This window comes from Schistocerca nitens, chromosome 2, assembly GCF_023898315.1.
Source record: "Schistocerca nitens isolate TAMUIC-IGC-003100 chromosome 2, iqSchNite1.1, whole genome shotgun sequence".
NCBI lineage: Eukaryota > Metazoa > Arthropoda > Insecta > Orthoptera > Acrididae > Schistocerca > Schistocerca nitens.
The window spans coordinates 415,534,727-415,550,503 of NC_064615.1; the positions used below are offsets into that span (position 1 = coordinate 415,534,727).

The following is a 15,777-nucleotide window of genomic DNA, read 5'->3' on the forward strand; positions in this document are numbered from 1 at the left end:
TTCCTTTCCCCAAGTCCATATTCACCTATAGTTTTTCCTTCCCGTCCTTTACTTACCATTGAATACTACTCCCCCCATCACAATTAAATTTTCATCATCCTTAACTACCTGAATAATTTCTTTTATCACAACATACATTTCTTCAATCTCTTCATCATCTGTGGATCTAGTTGACATATAAACTTGTGATACTGTTTTGTGTGCTGGCTTTTTGTCTATCTGGGCTATGGTAATGCGTTCACTATGTTGTTCATAGTAGCTTACCCACATTCCCAGTTTCCTATTCATTATTAAAGCTTCCCATGCATTACCTCTATTCAATTTTGTATTTATAGTAGACCTATAAGTATGTAAGTATCGGTACATGTGGATTTCTTTATTTTTGTTGTTCTTAAATTGTAATACCAAGGCATGTCCGATGTCCTTGTAGAGGAGATCTATAGATGAGTAAAACTATTACTACTAGACGCTTGTGAATCTAAATGCACGTGAAAGCATATTTGTAACTCATATGTTATTTATTGTACAACCAAACTTAAAACTCTGTAACTCATTGCAGTTAATCCTCTACGTATGTGCTTTTTCTTACAGGAGTGAGCTGAAATATTATCTTGAAATTCCTGTACAATTTTTAACTTTTTCTATTTGTGGTTCACCAAAATGTACAACACAGCCTTTCTCCCATATTTCTAACAGATGAAACAGTGCCTTCTCAGAACATCAGTGATGGTAAATTGGAAGTTGTAGGAATTTATTCATCTTTCCACATTGCACAGCTACAAGTGGGCCTGTCTCAGCCATATAGATTTGGCCAAGCATCACAAGTTAAGGTAAAAAATATTTTGTTTTCTCCTTTGATAGTTTGGTGTCAACTTAAAATGAAAATAATTTTGATAATTATAATATATCAGTTTTTAATTCAGAATTTGCATCTCTGTCAGAAATTTATAAGGGAGTGGATACCATTCCATAGCTTCATCCAAGGCAAGGAATTTCTGTAGTGTAATGTTTGGTGCTGTGGCACTCATTTTGGAAAGTTATTTACAAATGACATGTATGGAAGATAGATTTATGCTATAGTGTCATGACACTAGAATAATTTTGGCTGGTATCAACCTAAATCAGATGGAGCACAGTTTAGTGAGTGACTTTCTCAAAGCAGTGTACTCAAGCTTTGGTGAAGTGTGTGTGAGTCCGTGTGAAAAAAAAAAAAGAAAAAAGTCAGGTGAAAGAAAATTAACTTACTTTGGCCACATTACAGTAGGCTGGACATCATTGCCAGATCTATTTACATCTGTAGATTGCACTATTTTATATACAGATCAGTGTATTTATTTGCTTAAGAAATGTTTCCTGTACATTCGTATCCTGTGTATAGTCACTTGAGTGTCTCCCCCCAGGGGCTCTCATCTCTTTCGTGAGTATGTCCTTGGCCACCACAGGGCCCCAGCCCTTGCAGCACTATTTCTGTTTCCGTGCTGCAGGTCTATTTTTCTCATATTCTTTTTTCCTCTCTACTTTTCCATTAGTAGTCTTCTTGGTGCCAATTGTGCTTGAATCTGGTTTGTGTTTTGTACATTCATTTTCTTACCTTCCAGACTTATACACCTTTTCACTATTAATTATGTGGTCCCCTTGTTGTGTCTGACTTGATACTTCTTTTCTAAATTTTACAAAATGTGAATCATGCAGGGAAGGCCACCTGGCGCAGTGTATATTCCACCTTTTGTGCCTCTCTCTCTTTGCACCCTTCTTTCTTGGAACCATACTGCACCTGAAACACAGCATGGTTATCATTCTGTTGTGGGGAGAGTCATCAAGTACAAGCACAGTGGTGAGCATACAGGGATCACACTGTTAGTGGAATTTCCCCATGCAAGCCAAGAAGTATGTGCCAGTCATGGCTGAGGCACAAGGACTCAGATCAATGGTTTACTGGCCAGGCTGGATGGCACCTATGGGTAGAGCTGTCATTCGGAGTAGGTGGTACCATAGCGGAACGTTCTCATATGAAGCAAACGGGCCCCCAGCAGTCACTTTTGAAGCTAAGACACATTACTAGGCGGAGAAGTATGACTCCAAAATGTTCCTTTCCTTGGCTACATTATGGGAGTAATATAGGGCTCAGAGACAAGGTGAGAAATAGTCCACCCCCCCCCCCCTCCCAAATATTTGGTTTGATCTAGGACAAATGAGGATTCCATTTTGACTGCAAACCCTTTTTGGGGAAGTGGAAGTTATTTCAAAAATTAAAATTTGCTCTGTTCTGGTTAAAATAGACCCCCCCCCCCCCCTGCTCGATCTCAGCTGCTGCTTGCTTGCTTGCTTGCAACAAGCTGGACAACATTCCTGTCTCTAGTGGTACAGGGTATCAGTGTCCAGCGAGATATCCTTGCATGCTTGTGTGGAGCAATCAGGTGTGCATTATGTTCGTTGTATCCAGTGGGGACCAAAAGACAAAAGAGTGGGTAATACTGGAACCTTCATCTTTAGCTTTGAAGGTGACACGTTGCAAGAGAAGTTCAAGGTGGTGGTATATTGCTGTCATGTCAGACCATATATTCATTCTTCCAAGCGATACTACAAATGCGTGCAATTTGGACCTGTCTTCTCATTGCAATGCCAGCCTCATCTGTCTGGATTGTGGCCATCTGTAGTACACAAACGTCTGTGTGCCCCTCCCCTAGAGGCTATCTGTTGCACACAAATGCTCCTTGTGCCCCTCCCCCCATCTGTGTCACCTGCAGGGAGCACCATTCATCCCCTCTCTGTTCAGCAGCCTGCACCATTTTCAATCGAGAAAAGAAAATCAAGTAATACAAGACCCTTGACCACATCATATATCAAAAGGCCAAGAAGAAAAATACGTTTGTCTTCATCCTACATGTATGATGATGACATACGCTACTGCTACGATGACATCATCCTCTTCAGTGACAGTGCAATCGCCCTACATGTCTTCTAGTCTGTCCCTCATAGCTGCTCGACCACACTTGTTCTCCTGGTATTTGGTGATCTGACTCCTATTGTTTCCCCCACACCCCCTTTGGGAGTCAGTCCTCAGCCCCCTGCTGGAGAAGCACTGTCCTCTTCTGGCATCCCGTACCAGGAAAGGGTCGCTCCGGATGCTCCTTTCCCAGGACTCTGCTGACCTGCAACCAGGTGGCCAAATGAGCCACAGATTGCAGGTCATAGGACTTCTCATTCCTACTCTGTCCAAGAATCTGTAGCAGACAAGCCCTTACAGTAGCGTAAATCATCTAAGGATAATAAGGACAAGAAATAGTCCTCAAAAAGATGGATATTCTGGTGGCCCCTGTGCCTCTGTATCTATGGTCCCGAACCCACCCACGCACTCTGATTAGGAACAAATGTGTATTAATGATGTATTTTGACAAACGGCAACAGGCGACCCTGAAGCACAACCTGCCTCCTAGGTCGCTTCACACCCCCACAGGATACTGATAATGTAAACCTCCAGTGGAAATGTAGTGCTTTTTTCTGCCATTTGGCTGAGGTACAATGTTTTTTGTGCATGTCCCCTGCTTTTTGCATCACCCTTAATGAAACTTGTTTCTCAGCAGTGTGAACCCCTATCCTGTGCAGCTGTAGGGCCTTTTTAAGAATCACACTGACTATGAAAAGGTGTTGTTGGGTGGTGTTTGCACGTACTTTTTGGACTCTTTCTGTAGGAAACATGTACCACTCAATACAGCTTTGTAGACTGTGGCTGTTCATGTGAAGATATCTCCGGATTTTGCCATCTGTGATATGTATCTCCCTCCTGACGATGAAGTATAACAGAACACATTGTGTGCACTGTTTCTTCAGCCTCTAACATTCTGATGACTTAAAGTGTCAGTGTGGGTGTGGGTTATATTGATTTATTTCCCCAAACCACATTCCACTTCTTTACGAGGTGACTTACTTGGAATTTTGCAGCCCCTCTTCTTTACAGGATAATCAACTGCTGGAAAATCTCTTCTTCTTAGATGAATAGAGCTAAGTACAGGAACTTTTAAGCCTCTTTCTACTTATAAAGTGAGTTGACATACAAACTTTCGTTTTTGTCAGTTAACAATGTATTTGACTTTCATGCACAACATAATTCGCACTTTCAACATACATATGCAACTTTATGTAAGTACCTTGTACCGTCAAACATTGGAAACAAAATGAGTTACAGTTAAAAGAAAGTTAGCTTGACTACCATGACTTTCTTAAAATGAATATGAAAATATGTCTTGCCTGTAACAAGGCTGAGTCAAGAGTCCACAAGAGTACTTTTTCAACTGTTCTTGTTTCACATAACAATAGACAATGGCACAATAAGCACAGAGCGGCATAAAAATTCCATAGTTCTTCCTTACACATGCACTAAAACCTCTGTGGATTGCCCGACAGGTACTTGTCGATGCTGTTCAACCACTGCGTCTACTTTCTTCCCACGACTGATTTTAAACCTGCACACACACACACACACACACACACACACACACACACACACACACACACGTGACGCGCAGTAGGTAGGATTCTACCATCCCACACCCGTATCTAGAATATCATGTGTTCGAGATGGTAGTAGGCTGAGTGGTTCTAGAATTTACACAGAAATTCTCGAATCTCTACAAGCCCCCTCTCGCGTCCTTATGTTGTTGGGTAACTTCCATGCCCACAATCCTTTGTGGGGGGAACTATTACCATTGACCATCATAAAGAAATTGAAAACCTGCTTGCAGTGCTCGATCTTTGCCTCTTGAATACTGGTTTTCCTGCACACTTCAGTGTGGCGTGCAGGTCTTATTCGGCCATTGATCTTTCCATTTGCAGCCCAGGTCTTCTCCCATCCATCCAGTGGAGAGTCCATGGTGACCTGTGCATCAATGATCATTGTGTCCCTCCCTCGGTGTCACTCACCTGGGTGTCCACCCAGATGGGTTCTTTCAAATACGGATCGGTAAGCTTTCACCACTGCTGCCGCCCTTTGCACCTCATCACACGGAGGTATTGATGTATTTGTCCAGGTCACAACTGCAGCCATTCTATCAGCATCTGACTCAGTGATCCCTGGAGCACCTTATTGCCTTTAATGACCCTGTGGCCAGGCCTGCCACCTCATGCAATGATAGAAATGAGACTGCTGGGAGTGGTATGTTGTTACCATTGAATCATGTATTCCTCTTTCAAAGGTTTGCGCAGAGATTCAATGCCTCGATGGACACCAGTACCCCATCTGTGTACCTAGTATATCTGTGAGTGGTGATGTCTACACTGATCCAGGCACTGTTGCTGAAAATTTTGCTTTTCATTATGTTCGAGCCCCTGCATCTGAGAATTACCAGCCTGCATTTTGTTTCCTCAAACAGTGGGTAGAAAGACTTCCTTTACCATTTAATACACGTCACCTGGAATCTTATAATGCTCTGTTCAGTGAGTGGGAATTTCTCAGTGCCCTAGACATTTGTGCCTGACGCGGCTCCAGAGCCAGACTGCATCTACAGCCAAATGCCCACGCACTTAACAGTCGATCACCACTGTCACATGCTTGCCATTTTTCACCATGTCTGGAGCGACAGTGAGTTTCCGTCTCAGTGGTGAGAAAGCATGATCATCCGAATACTGAAATGGGGAAACTCCCTCTTGAGATGACAGCTCTTTCCCAGTTAACCTCACTAATGTTCCCTGCAAGATGCTCAAATGTATGGTGAGCTGACAGCCGGGTTGGTACCTAGAGTCTCCGGGTCTTTTGGTTCCGTCCCAGGGCAGTTTTTGCCAAGGTCGTTCTACTGCTTGGTCCGCCTGGAGTCTGCTGTTTTGTCAGCTTTTACCTGGTATCAACATCTTGTTTACTTTGACTTGCATAGGACTTACATGACGCAATATGGTGTCACCATATCCTCATTACCCTCCATGAGTGGGGTCTTGGGGACCAAATCCCAATTTTTGTCCGGAACTTCTTGTCTCATCGTACTTTACAGGTTCAAGTTGGTACTGCCTGCAGTATTCCCCATATGCAAGAGAATGGGGTTCAACAGGGCTCTGTATTGAGTGTGCTGCTTTTTTTAATGACTTCAGTGGTGTAGTTGCAGCTACTCAACTGAGGGTGTTGCTGAATGTTGACTGCAGGCTTCCATATGAAAGGCACAGTCCTGGGCTCTCACCCATGGCTTCTGGTTTTCTGCCACCAGGACATGTGTCATGCATTCTATCACCATTGTACTGTCCATCCCAACCAGATATCTACCTCAATAACCAAATGCTCAATGTGGTGGAGTCTTATCATTTTCTGGGATTAGTCTTCAATGCTCAGTTGATGTGTCTTCCCCACCTTCACCAACTTAAGCGAATGTACTTGTCAGATCTTAATACTCTTCACTGTCTTAGTAACACCAGCTGGGGCACAGATCACTTTATGCTTTTACAGCTCTACAAAGCTCTGATATGGCCATGTCTCGATTATGGGAACCTGGTGTATGGCTCTGCATTTCCTTCAGCATTGTGATTACTGGACCTGATACACTATTGTGGCCTCTGACTTGCAACAGGTGCCTTTTGGACCAGTCCGGTGAACAGCCTGCTCGTGGAGGCTGGCATCTCTCCCCTACAGATCAGACACCAACAACTGTTGATCAGCTTTGCAGCACAGATTTGCTGTGCTCCCTCAGCATCTGAACTGATAGGTAAATCTACCTCCACAACAGAGATTAAGACCTGGAGTCAAGAGTGCAGTTTGCACACAGAGTCTTTGCCCTGAACTCCACCTTCCCCCATTGTTGCCTCCGTCAGCGACAAATCAAGTGTACCCCCTGGTGTGTACCCCATCCGTGGATCTGCCTCAACCTCTCCTTTGGAACGAAAGACTCAATAGATCCTATGGTTTTTCACTGCTTGCTCCTGGCTGTCCTTGAAGCATTTCCAGGCTCAGACATGGCCTACACTGATGGCTGTACAGTCAATGGACGAACTGGTTTTGCCTACACACGTGCAAGAGGCAGTGAACTACACTCCCTTCCAAATGGATGCAGTTTATTTGCTGCAGAATTGATAGCCATTGCTCAAGCCCTCAGCCACCTTCATTCATGCACTGGCGAGTCATTCTTAATTGGCCTGAGTAGTGTCCAGGAAGTCAACCAGTGCTACCCTTGACACCCATTGGTTGTGATTGTCCAGGATCTCCTGTATGATATCCACCATGCCGGATGGTTGGTTGTCCTTATATGGACCCCTGGTCACATTGGGATCCCAGGGAACAAACATGCTGACCGGTTGGCAAGTTGGCTCCCAGGCTTTATAGGTGGGGGTACTGGAACTGGACCTTCAATCAACTCTATGCCAACAATCATTGAAGGTCATTGGAGGCTTGGAATTCAGATTGATGTGCCCTACTTTTCCAAATAAACTGCAAACCATAAAGGAGACCACGACCATGTGGCAGATTTCCCTTCATGCTTCTCGCAAGGAATCTACTGTCCTCTATCTACTTTGCTTTGTTGACACTTAGCTGACCCCCAGCCATATCCTCCAGTGTGAGGATCCACACCACTGTCAGCATGGTGCCTGTCTAAGGTGGTCCACATCCTGCTGGACTGCTCTAATTTGGCCACCGTAATGGCAAAACCGTAAGCTTGTTGACATGCTACCTCTGGTGCTAGTGGACTCTGCCAAAGTGGCTGATCTGGTTTCATGTTTTACCTGTGAAAGTAGTTTTTACTTCTCTCTATGACTTAAGGCACAGTAGCCGCTTTGATCACTTGAGGGACCAGAGGGGTGCCCCATTGCTAGCTCCACACCAAGGGGCCCAAGGCGGCCCCTGCTCGGTGGTCTGGCCTGGATCCAGCGGGTATCACCTTTTTAATTCTTCTCTTTTACATCTGTTATTGGTTGACAAATTTGTCATCATTGTTCTGTTTCCTGAGATTTTATCTTGTCCATGTAGCTAGTTTTCTTGTAGTAATGGAGAGTGTGGAAGCACCAATTGGATGTGGAGCTTGGAAGCATAACATGTCTCGGGTGGGGGGCTTTAACTGCTTTCTGGGTGGGGCAACTCTCCCATCTTCACTCTTTTCCCCTTCTCTCACATCTACTTGCTTCTATCTCATGGTTTTCTTGATTCTCAGATACAATTGAGTCCATTGGTATTTGTCCTTTTTGTCCTTCCTCTCTGTGGACTATTCCCAGCTTGACACACAAAGAATTAAAGGACCGAGGACCTCACAGTTTGGCCCCTTTAACCTCATCAATCCATCCATCACATAAGTGTTTAACTGCAATAATGAGTCCTTTTTTAGAACAAATGTGACTTAATGACTGTCACATTTTTGTTCATTGTTATATGTTTTATGCAAAGACATGCAATAAGGCTGGATACTTCTGACTGGCAGCATAAGTGTGTCTTTGGTCACATAATGTGTCCCATTTCAGACACATGTATCTTGGACATTATGCTGTCTTGTAGCTTTCGCTGTTGGCTGTGATTCTTTTGATGCCTTATCATCTCATTTACCACAGTGCATAAAATGTTGCTACTATAGCAATGACAGTCAAATTAAGTACGTACTAACAATGTGATGTACAAGTGATCATTGAATTGAAAACTGATGACACTGATAGAGGGAATTTACTCACCAAACAACAGCAGCTGTAAACTTTTTGGAAGATACACAATTGCTAGCTTTTAGAACCAGGGCCTCCTTTAGCTGGGAGAACAGTGAATTATTAAAGAAAAAGATACTGGTAGTGCTTAATTATACATGATATTTTTCTTTATCTTTAATTTTTAATTGTTAGCACACTCCCTGCAACCGTCATTTCACTTCTGCAACAAAACAGAGGCCCTGTCTATGAGAGATAACAGATTTAAATCTTTCAAAGTGTTTCATCTGCTGCTACTTTGTAAGAATATTTACTCTATCCATATTGCAAATATTTGATGTGCAGCTTATTGATAAAATCTCCACATTTTTAATATCTAATACTCCATTACAAAATATACTTCAGCATGTGATTGCGAAGGAAACAGTTGGTTTTCCTTAGTGTAATTGTATTACTATCCTTTACAGATAGTAAATTGTGCTCTAATGTGAGCTTCCTATTTTTTTTCATCCAACAGAAAAAGACAATTTCATTATTTTTATTTTCTCTCCATTCATTTCTATTTCACTGCAAATACAGTACCTTTCCATCCAACAGAATTTGACAAATCTTCGTACCTTCTACTTTGCCTCATTCCACTTCTGTTTCACTGTAAGTGCTTGCAGAAGATGAATTACAAGTTCTCCTTATGACATAGATAATTTTGTTGAGCAATAGGGTGAAAGTGTCTGGTATTCATTGCATGTGAATAGAATAGACATATTACGGACTCTATGAGGGTAACCCCAAAAGTAAGGTCTCCTATTGTTTTATAAGTACATAGACCTGTTTATTTCTGCAATGGTTTACATCAGTTTACAGCTTGAACATTTAGCTATTTTTCGACATAATAACCATTTCTGTTGATGCATTTTTGTAGATGCTGTGGCAGTTTTTGTACACCCATGTCATACCGGCTCACTGCCATGCTGTTCAGAAAGTTATGAACCTCTTTTTTCACCTCATCGTCGGAGCTGAATCACTGGGACCACAATTAACACTGACAGGTACTGTGAGACTCTTAAAAAACTCAAACAGGAAATTCAGAACCGGAGAAGATGAATTTTGAGCAAGGGCGTACACATTCTCCAAGACAACACTCGCCTGCACATTGCTCGGCAAACCGTTGCTCTCCTGCAACAGTTGCAATGGAACATAATCACCCACCCACCCTATAGTTTTGACTTGGCGCCCAGTTCCCTAGGTTAAAAGAACATTTGGCCGGAAATCAATTCATCTCCAACGACGAGGTGAAAGAAGAGGTTCATAACTTTCTAAACAGCATGGCGGCGAGCTGGTATAACATGGGCATACAAAAGCTGCCACATTGTGTACAAAATTGCATCGACAGAAATGGTGATTATGTCAAAAAATAGCTAAATGTTCAAACTGTAAACTAATGTAAACCATTGTAGAAATAAACAGGTCTATGTACTTATAAAAAAATAGGAGTACTTTTGGGATTACCCTCGTAAAGGAAGTAGAGTGGAGTCCATGTGACTGTTGCTAATAAAAGGCTGAACTAAGAAAATGGATGACAACTAAAGAAGCAAAGAGTGAAGGATATTGGGTAAACTGAAAAGAAAGGAAAAGATACATGTAAAAGTGAACATTCATTCAAAAGACAAAAAAACTTCATTCTTTTTACGTTCTTTTCCACAACTGATAGTTCTGGTCATAAGGTGAAGATAGCTAAGCCTCTTAATGATCATTTCTGTTTCATTGTGCACTTTGAGTGTCATTGCATAAGTGAGTGCATGTATTACAGGCTTTTTTTTCTTTTTTTCAGACAGATTATGAAAATTTTTCAAGATATTTGTGTTCCTAAATGTTCATGGAATTGAAAGTAATACCTTGACACAAAAGAAGTGAGATTGCTCTCATTATGAAGAACTATTTCTCACTGTTGCTAGTGCAGGACTCTTCTCAACTTTCACAGTCTTTTTACACTATGACAGGTTTAACCCAAATAAGTCAGAGTAGTGCCAGTGAATGAGCGATTTACCACAAATGTGTTCCCATATCATACCAGAAATAAGAAGTGATGGAGCTTCTGCACAGCTTCACAGAAAATGACATGCAGAACTGCACAGAATAAAGGATATGGATTTCATAAATTTAGAGGTTAATATTTTCAGTATGCCATAAGCTGCTAAGTAAAAATCTGGTTACTATGACATCTAGTTTCATTCTGTACTGATCATCATCTGGTTGACTGTGTACAGGCAAAAGAATATTTTGGATGTGTGTATATTGAGTAACAATATTAGATTCTATTACAAGAGTGAAAAATTCTAGGAAGAAAACAATAAACACAAATGATGAAAGGCAGCCATTTAGCTGTACCTGAATGATGCTTACCACATAAAAACAGAGGCACTACAAAGCTTTCAAGCTACCACTCACTTTCTTGTTAAAGTACATAATTCACAACCACAGAAACACACCCAAATGCAAATGTCACTGGGGTCAGGTGTGGGTATGTTCGTTCATCTGTGTGTGTGTGTGTGTGGTGTGTGTGTGTGTGTGTACTTAAACTATGAGATTAGTTTGAAAAGTTCTCAGAATGAAATAGAAGAAACGACATACCTCAGTGAAACATTTTTTATTTTGTAATGTAGTCTCCCTGTACACAATGCATTTGGTTGAGCAATGCTCCGTCTTGATCCCATATCAAAAATTAACTTCTCCCAGGCTTGCAAGATACCCATCAACTTTGCCTGTCAGTTCTTCATTTGAAGAGAATCTGAAGAAAATTTTGAGCTTGGGAAGAGATGGAAGTGTGAAAGAGCCAAATCAGGCGAACAAGGTGAATGTGGCAACAATTCGTATGTTAAACTTTCTGGCAGATTAAAACTGTGTGCCCGACCGAGACTCGAACTCGGGACCTTTGCCTTTCGCAGGCAAGTGCTCTACCACTTGCCCGCGAAAGGCAAAGGTCCCGAGTTCAAGTCTCAGTCGGGCACACAGTTTTAATCTGCCAGGAAGTTTATATCAGCGCACACTCCGCTGCAGAGTGAAAATCTCATTCTGGAAACATACTCCAGGCTGTGGCTAAGCCATGTCTCCGCAGTATCCTTTCTTTCAGGAGTGCTAGTTCTGCAAGGTTCGCAGGAGAGCTTCTGTAAAGTTTGGAAGGTAGGAGACGAGATACTGGCAGAAGTAGAGCTGTGAGGACCGGATGTGCGTCGTGCTTCGGTAGCTCAGATGGTAGAGCACTTGCCCGCGAAAGGCAAAGGTCCCGAGTTCGAGTCTCGGTCGGGCACACAGTTTTAATCAGCCAGGAAGTTTCATATCAGCGCACACTCCGCTGCAGAGTGAAAATCTCATTCTGGAATTCATATGTTATTTCGTGTATTTTTGCCATGGCAACACATGTGTGTGGGTCCACATTTTCTCGGTGAAATATGACTTTCCTCCTTGCCAAATTTGGCATTTTCATGTATCTTGTTCTGTAGTTGGTCCAGGACGTTATTGTCCTGTAATTGTTTGACCAGTGGGAAGATAATCCATCAGTAGAATTCCTTTTGTATCCCAGAAAATTGGTGCCATTACCTTTCTGGCTGACTGTATTGCATTTGCTTTTTTTGGTGATGGTGAATCAGCACGTTTCCACTGCTTTGGCTGTCATTTTTTCTCTGGGGTAGTAGTGGTCCCAAGTTTAGTCTGTGATCATAAACAAATGCAAAAAACCTTGTTGGTTTCTCTAAAAATGGGGTAAATATTGTTGAGACATTTCCATTCTGATACATTTCTGATCCTGTGTTAAGTGTTGTGGCACCCATTTAGCAGATAATTTTCTCATATATCCAACTCCTCTCCTAAAACGTGATACACCCATTCAGATGAGATCTTTACAGCGTCAGCAATTTCTTGCACTTTCAGTCAGCAATCCGCCATGACCATTTTATGCACTTTTGCAATAATTTATGAGGTAGTGGTACATCTTGGCTGACCACTACACAGATCATTACCTTTATGAGGTAGTGGTACATCTTGGCTGACCACTACACAGATCATTACCTAAGCTGTCCTGACCAAATTTGAATTTGTTTGTCCACTGGCGACTGTTGAATGTGAAGGAGCAGAGAGTCCCCCTCCCCTGCACACACCAGTGGATTCTGAAAATTAGCATGAATTTCCTTTGCTTTCATACTGTTCTTTATGAAGCACTTAATCATTTCTTGACTCCTAATTTTTTTCCATCTTCACAAATCACTACATGGAAACAACAACAGAGAAATGTCAGCACCAAAGATCTCTACCCAGAGCACTGACATGTCACGTTTACTCGTAAATGATGACCTATTATTACAGAGGAACCTTGTTGCAGTAGCACTGACATCTGGTGGTGAGTCTGTGAACTTCTCAAATTGTCCTCATAGAATAAAAGTGATAGCTGAAAAGTTCTAAAATTTATGTGCTGTTACATCGTTTCTAAGCGCTGTACATCTGTCATTTACAGATAAGTGGGTCCCTCTTCTTATTTTCGTTTGTAATCATTCATGTTATTATGTTTAAGAATGTCAGCTTTCTTCATAAATTATGGACATGATAATTATTTAGATATATGTTTGTATACCAAATGACACTTCCACAGTTTTCAACTATTTCATAGAGTGCACATTTTTTGTTGCAGTCTTAATAGGAACTAATGTAATCAAGTAAGTTTTTGAACATTCATAACAAATTGACAAATAAAAAATTATATTTCAGCCATAATTTCCACTTCTCCCTTTTTTTTCTATCAGGAAAGTAAACTGTAACAACATTTCAGTTCCATAAATATATTTTGCAGATAACTTTGAAATCACCTGCACCTATCCAGGTAGATGGTGAGCCATGGTTGCAGAAAACTTCAGAAATAAACATACATTTTCATAATCAGGCCACTGTTCTTAAATTGAAGGAAACAGTTGATTAAGTATTATTTCAGGACCATTGATTGTGTTCTGTTATTATGCTATATGTTCCAAAATATTTTGTTTAATTTTATGTGATTTTAATAATTTAATTTTTACAACATTTATTTTTTATTGGTTACAAAGAAGTTTCTGAACTGTTTTGCTTTTATTGTTACACATTGCTTTTATATTTGATATGTTTATATTTTGTATTCATCTTAAATGCCTGTAACAACAAAATAATATTACTAAGATGTGCCTTGCCATAATTATCTACTGTAGCATTGCTTGTACATGTTTTATAGTCATGCAAATGAGAATCCATGTAAATGTTTAACTAGTAAGCTGCAAGATATTCAGGGATTTACAACAAATCATCTGCCAGTACCAACACTAACTGGTAAGGGTGATCCTTTAACAGATATATGATTATTATGAATTCCACTTATGAAGAAAATAAAACCTTTACAGTCATACACAAATTATCTTTTATTGAAATGTTTTCAATTTTTCCTATTCCACCTTGTTTTGAAATGTTAATGTATTGATAATCTAGTAATTATATGGACTTAAAAAAGTTTTCTTTTGTAACCTACATTGTATTCTGTGTACGAGTGACTCATTGTGTGTTCTACCATTATCTCCTGTTGAGATTTGTGATATTGTGCAGTAATCACATCACTCCAATGCTGCAGCATCTGTGACCTGATTTTTCAGACTTACTGGATTGCTGAGTAAGGTGGTGCAGTGGTTAGCACACTGGACCCGCATTCAGGACAATGACAGCTCAAACCCATGTCCGGTCATCCTGATTTAGGTTTTCCATGATATCCCTAAATCACTTCTTGTAAATTCCGGGATGGTTCTTGTGAAAGGGCATGGCTGACTTTGTCCTCCATCCTTCCCTAATCCGATGGGACCGATGACCTTGCTGTTTGGTCCCTCCTCTGGATCACAAACTAACTTACTTAATGCATTCCAAAAACTTAAATCTATTGAACAGCATTAATACAGTGTGCAAATGATGCCTCACTGTGACAGAGTGTTTAGAAAGATCACAGACAGATTTCTGATGAGCATGAACGAAAGAAAAAAACAATAGCATTGCTGTGAGCAAGACCATGCCATGATTCTGATGTAAATTTTTAAAAAAAGTTGCTCATCAGAATCGAAGTATCGGTTTTTATGTGTATGGCATTAGCCATAACAGGCTGTGCATGTTATGTTTATAACATCAGGAAACTGATAGAACAGTCTTAAAGCTGTCTATTTACATGTATTGGATTAGAAAGTGGATATACAGGGTGATTATAATTAAAATGTCTGTTTGTGTCTATGTATGTGCGGATGGATGTGTGTGTGTGTGTGTGTGTGTGTGTGTGTGTGTGTGTGTGTGTGTGTGTGCGCGCGCGCGCGCGAGTGTATACCTGTCCTTTTTTCCCCCTAAGGTAAGTCTTTCCACTCCCGGGATTGGAATGACTCCTTACCCTCTCCCTTAAAACCCACATCCTTTCGTCTTTCCCTCTCCTTCCCTCTTTCCTGATGAAGCAAAAGTTTGGTGCGAAAGCTAGAATTTTGTGTGTATGTTCGTGTTTGTTTGTGTGTCTATCGACCTGCCAGTACTTTCGTTCGGTAAGTCACATCATCTGTGTTTTTAGATATATTTTTCCCACGTGGAATGTTTCCCTCATACAGGGTGAGTCACCTAACATTACCGCTGGATATATTTCGTAAACCACATCAAATACTGACGAATCGATTCCACAGACCGAACGTGAGGAGAGGGGCTAGTGTAATTGGTTAATACAAACCATAAAAAAATGCACGGAAGTATGTTTTTTAACATAAACCTTCGTTTTGTTAAATGGAACTCCGTTAGTTTTGTTAGCACATCTGAACACATAAACAAATACGTAATCAGTGCCGTTTGTTGCATTGTAAAATGTTAATTACATCCGGAGATATTGTAACCTAAAGTTGACGCTTGAGTACCACTCCTCCGCTGTTCGATCCTGTGTATCGGAGAGCACCGAATCTCCGCTAATTTCAATTTGCTGCCGCTCATACCTTACCTGTCTTTCAACGACATCTTTGCCTCTGTACTTCCACCTCAACTGACATCTCTGCCCAAACTCTTTGCCTTTACAAATGTCTGCTTGTGCCTGTGTATGTGCGGATGGATATGCGAGTGTATACCTGTCCTTTTTTCCCCCTAAGGTAAGTCTTTCCGCTCCCGGGA

The 15,777-nt window shown here is 41.1% G+C and overlaps 1 protein-coding gene across 6 annotated transcripts in view; it reads left to right on the top strand.

The window, feature by feature from the left end:
- Positions 1 to 14,020, top strand: part of LOC126236284 (diacylglycerol kinase epsilon) — a 200,266-nt gene extending 186,246 nt beyond the window's left edge. For all 6 annotated transcript variants that reach the window (XM_049945468.1, XM_049945465.1, XM_049945469.1 and 3 more), the window contains exons 12-13: positions 697 to 830; positions 13,433 to 14,020. In XM_049945468.1, coding sequence (XP_049801425.1) covers positions 697 to 830; positions 13,433 to 13,558 — 260 coding nt within the window. In that variant the 3' untranslated portion in view covers positions 13,559 to 14,020. The remainder of the gene's footprint in view (positions 1 to 696; positions 831 to 13,432) is intronic.
- The last annotated feature ends 1,757 nt before the right edge of the window (positions 14,021 to 15,777 follow it).